The sequence below is a fragment of the Watersipora subatra genome, chromosome 7 (genome assembly GCF_963576615.1).
Source record: "Watersipora subatra chromosome 7, tzWatSuba1.1, whole genome shotgun sequence".
NCBI lineage: Eukaryota > Metazoa > Bryozoa > Gymnolaemata > Cheilostomatida > Watersiporidae > Watersipora > Watersipora subatra.
The window spans coordinates 13,333,856-13,339,271 of record NC_088714.1 but is presented as its reverse complement, the minus strand read 5'-3'; the positions used below and the strand labels follow the sequence as shown (position 1 = coordinate 13,339,271).

General features: G+C 41.3%; 1 protein-coding gene across 1 annotated transcript; it reads left to right on the top strand.

Moving 5' to 3' along the window:
* Positions 1 to 314: 314 nt before the first annotated feature.
* LOC137399586 (uncharacterized) lies at positions 315 to 4,984 on the top strand. The gene has a single exon (XM_068085766.1). It carries the CDS (start codon positions 575 to 577, stop codon positions 4,982 to 4,984), a length of 4,410 nt encoding a protein of 1,469 aa, XP_067941867.1. The 5' UTR covers positions 315 to 574.
* The last annotated feature ends 432 nt before the right edge of the window (positions 4,985 to 5,416 follow it).

Sequence of the window (5,416 nt, the reverse complement as noted above, 5' to 3'; positions counted from 1 at the left end):
TATAATCTGCATCAGACTGTTACCTTTGTACACGCATGTTGCGCAATCGTTGAATAGCTAATGTTGCATTGCGCAATAGTTGAATTCCTTACGTAGTATTGCGCAATCCATGGTTGAGTCATACTATTCCTTTATTAACACAGGTCACTTACTCAGTTATTACGCAATATTCTATTTTTAGCAACCAACTAATAATGCTGTTTTTTCTGGAAATTACTGGAATAATGTTTTAGTATATAAAGACTGAAATGCTGCTGGCTGGGGACATTCATTATTCACTTGCATTAAAGGCAACGTCTAGTGAAAAGTTTTAATCTTCTCTTGATAGACCCGCACAAGGGGTCGTATATAAGAACTCGGGGTGTCACCACATCTACTGTGTGACATATTTGGGGGCTTGTCCGGGATCATCTACCTTAGCCGGAATTATTCTGAGGACCAGGGGTCTAGTAGGTGATCTCATTGGTGGATATTACATCCAAGAATCTACGAATCATTACGATTGGAATCGTTTTACCTTTGCCAGAGCTATTCTGGAAAAACTAGAAATTACTTCTACTGAGCTAAACTCAAGATGGCGAGCTTATCAGAACTCATCAAACTTGGAAAAGAAATGGGATACGAAGCAGAGCCACTGCAGAACTTCATTAAAGAACAGCAAGAGCTCCAACGAATAGAGCGGGAAAAAAATAGAGAACTTGAAAAACTGAAAATAGAAGCAGAAGAAAGAGAGAAACAGCGAGAAGCAGAAGAAAGAGAGAAACAGCGAGAAGCAGAAGAAAGAGAGAAACAACGAGAAGCAGAAGAAAGAGAGAAACAGCGAGAAGCAGAAGAAAGAGACAAAAATAGACAAATTGAGCTACGGAAAATCGAGTTAGATTACGAACTTGAGTTAAAAAAAGCCGAATTTAACGGACAATTACGTTCACACTCACCAGGACTCAATTCAACAGCATCAACAGAATCTACCAGAAGGCTCCCGAAGCTGTCAGTGTTTGTAGATGGAAAAGACACTATCGATAGCTACTTACAGCGGTTTGAGAGATTTGCAACAAATCAAGCCTGGGATAAAAAGGACTGGGCAACGTATCTCAGTGCTTTGCTATCTGGAGCTGCACTGGAAGTATACTCACGGTTGAATGAAACGGATGCTCAAGACTATGACGTTTTAAAAAAACAACTGATGAAGAGGTATGACCTTACAGAAGATGGATACAGAATAAAATTTCGCACAGTTCGGTCCCTGCCAGATGAAAGTCCTAGCCAACTATTGGTACGGATCACAACCTACTATGACAAATGGTTCGAAATGACAGAAATGGCAAAAGATTGGAAGAGTGCTAGAAATCTTGCGGTAAGAGAACAGTTTATCCGAGCCTGTCCAAAAGAGCTAGCTTGTCACCTAAACGAGCAGGAAAAAGACCTCAACTACGATTTTCCCAGGCTAGCAGAAACAGCAGAGCGTTTTTTACATGCACATAAAATAAAATTCTATCAGGAGAAACGAGAAAAAGAAACACTGACAACAGAGAAGAGATGTTTCCGATGCCAATCAACTACACATTTAGCTAGCAATTGTCCTAACCAGAAAAACAATGACCGAACATGGTGTACATTTTGTAAAAGAGGGGGGCATGGTTTAGAAGAGTGTAAAAGAAAACCCCTTGAGCCAAGATATAAGCAGCGGGCAGCAGCACTCCAGGAAGAAGACGACCGGCAAGAAGAGGATAATGTTATCACCTTAGATGGGAAAAGATATGCACCCGTGGCATGCTGTTCTGACCAGAGCTTCACAGAGCAAGGAGGCGTTCAACCCGTCAAAGGGATAATCAATGGGAAGCTAGTAGATGTACTGCGAGACACTGGTTGCTCAACAATAATTATTAAGGAAGCATTGATTGAAAAAGACCAACGAACTGGGCGACATCAATGGATAGAGATGGCAGACAGAAGTGTTGTAAAAGCACCTGAAGTAGTGATCGAAATCAATTCTCCCTATTACAGTGGAAAAACTAAAGCACTCGCACTTAAAGATCCACTCTACCCACTTCTAATTAGTAACATTCCGGGAGCTCGATGTTACAACAATTCTGATAGAGACTGGTCAGAACAAGCAGCTATCACCACTAGATCACAGAAAAAGGTTATTAAAAAACCGTTGTCACCACTAAACGTTGGTAAACCTATCAAGGAGGTTGACGTAACTCGCCAAGAACTCATTAAAATGCAAAGGGAAGATGCAGAGATGAACAAATACTGGAAAATGGATCCCATCAACAAAGGCGACCAAGTCGTTTCATTTGCTACAAGGAGTGGACTTTTATACCGAATCTATCGGCATCCAAGTTACAACAACGGGGAAGAGGTAGCTCAAATAATGGTGCCACAATGCTTGAGGAGTAAAGTTTTACAGTTGGCGCATGAAAGACCATTAGCCAGACATCTTGGGGTAAAGAAAACAATTAACAGAATACAGACACAGTTTTACTGGCCAGAAATGCATGGCGACACGACGCGATTTTGCAAGTCTTGTGATATTTGCCAACGAACCATCAAGAAAGGAAACATTTCTCGATCTAAGCTAGTCCCGATGCCACTCATTGATACACCCTTTAAAAGAGTTGCTGTCGATTTGGTCGGACCCATCATTCCAGCAAGTGAATCCGGACACCGATATATACAAACCTTAGTCGATTATGCGACCCGATACCCAGAAGCTATACCATTAAAAAACATTTCAACCGAAGCAGTCGCCGAAGCACTCCTTGACATGTTCAGCAGACTGGGAATACCAGAGGAAATCCTAAGTGACATGGGCACACAGTTTACCTCAGATCTCATGAAGGAAGTATCTCGTCTTCTTCAAGTTCAGCAGCTAACGACCACACCCTATCATCCAATGTGCAATGGACTCGTAGAACGGTTTAATGGGACCTTGAAGACTATGCTGAAGAGGCTGTGTGCCAACAATCCTAAACAATGGAACCGTTTTATCAACGCGGCATTGTTTGCATATAGGGAGGTTCCTCAAGAAGCAACAGGCTTTTCACCATTTGAACTGCTATACGGACGAACTGTTAAAGGACCCATGTCAATCCTAAAACAGCTATGGTCAGGAGAGAATCAAGACGAAGAAACTATGACAACATACAAATATGTGCTGGAGCTAAGACAGAAGCTAGATGATATGATGAATTTGGCACAATGCTCGTTAAAAAAGTCTCAGCAACGAAATAAGTTATATTTTGACAAACATGCAAAGGACAGAAAATTTCAAAATGGAGATAAGGTCCTCGTTATGTTACCTACTCACTCTAGCAAGCTGTTGATGCAGTGGAAAGGACCCTATTCCATCATTAAATCTAATCACAGTTCTAACAACTATTTGATTCGTATTATGGAAGGAAAGGAGAAAACCTTTCACGCTAACCTGCTAAAAAAATACTACGATCGAGCTGAGGATAAGGCAGATTATGCGTTGTGCGCCAGGATTACAAGTGCCGACCTTTCTAGCAAGAATACCTCATCAAACGAATATGAAGACGTCATTCCTACTTTAAATCGCGAAGGTGCAAACGCACTCAATTATGGGGATCAACTCAGCACATCTGAGAAAGAGGAAGTTTATAAAATTGTGAGCCAATTCAAAGAAGTCTTCAACGATATACCTGGTAGTACAAGTATAATAGAGCATAAAATAAATCTCACGAGTGAGGAACCGATTAAACAGAAACCATATCCGGTACCATACGCCTTAAGGGAACAGCTACAAAAGGACCTCGATGAAATGGAAACTCTAGGTATCATCCAGAAATCCCAGTCTCCTTATTCCGCGCCGATCGTACTCGTTCCTAAGCCTGATGGATCTAAACGCATTTGTGTGGATTATCGAAGATTAAATAAAGTAACAGTGTTTGATCCTGAGCCGATGGCAACCGCAGAGGGTCTATTTCAAAAACTCGGGAAAGCAAAATACTTTAGCAAAATTGATCTCTCAAAAGGTTATTGGCAGATTCCGGTGCGAAAACAAGATGTGCCAAAAACAGCATTCACTACCCATTCTGGAGTGTACGAGTTCCTCAAAATGCCCTTCGGAATGATGAATTCAGGTGCCACATTTGTAAGGGCAATGAGAAAGCTGCTATACGGGCTCAAGAATGTGGAGAATTACATTGACGACATTTTAGTTTATACTGAAACATGGGAAGAGCATAAGCTCGCTTTGATACAGTTATTCTCAAAATTGAAAGAGGAGAAGTTCACAGTAAAGCCGTCTAAATGCGTCATTGCTTCGTCCAGTTTGGACTTTATTGGTCATCATATATCTTCTGGGGAACTAACTCCCACTCAGCAGAACGTGGAAAAAGTCAGAAGGCAGCATCGCCCTCAGACAAAAAAGCAAATTCGTTCGTTTCTCGGATTGACCGGCTATTATAGATCTTTCATTCCTAATTACTCGACGATAGCAGCTCCTCTTACTGACACTACTCGCAAGGGAATGCCAAACGTTGTAAGTTGGAAAACGCCGCAAGAAAAATCTTTCAACTATCTCATGCATGCCATTCTGACTGCACCAGTATTAAAGTTGCCAGAACCGGATAAGATGTTTATTTTGAGAACAGATGCATCAGAGCTAGGCCTAGGTGCTGTCCTCATGCAGGAGTATGAAGGAATTTGTCACCCTGTAAGCTATGCCAGTAAGAAGCTTTTACCACGAGAAACACGGTACGCCACTATTGAAAAGGAATGTATGGCGATAGTTTGGGCTATCAAAAAGTTTGAACTTTATCTGAGCGGACGTGAGTTTGTGCTACAGACTGATCATCACCCTCTAGCCTACATGAATAGCGCAAAGTTTGATAACAAGCGTATCATGAGATGGGCGATGGCAATACAGGAACATCGGATGCGGATTCAGTATATCAAAGGAACGGATAACATTGGAGCCGATTTCATGAGCCGTGTGTCTGCAGATTATGATTAGGAAGGATTTCCAACTCTAGAGAAATCCTCTTAAAAAGGGGGATGTCAATATAATCTGCATCAGACTGTTACCTTTGTACACGCATGTTGCGCAATCGTTGAATAGCTAATGTTGCATTGCGCAATAGTTGAATTCCTTACTAGTATTGCGCAATCCATGGTTGAGTCATACTATTCCTTTATTAACACAGGTCACTTACTCAGTTATTACGCAATATTCTATTTTTAGCAACCGACTAATAATGCTGTTTTTTCTGGAAATTACTGGAATAATGTTTTAGTATATAAAGACTGAAATGCTGCTGGCTGGGGACATTCATTATTCACTTGCAATAAAGGCAACGTCTAGTGAAAAGTTTTAATCTTCTCTTGATAGACCCGCACAAGGGGTCGTATATAAGAACTCGGGGTGTCACCACATCTACTGTGTGAC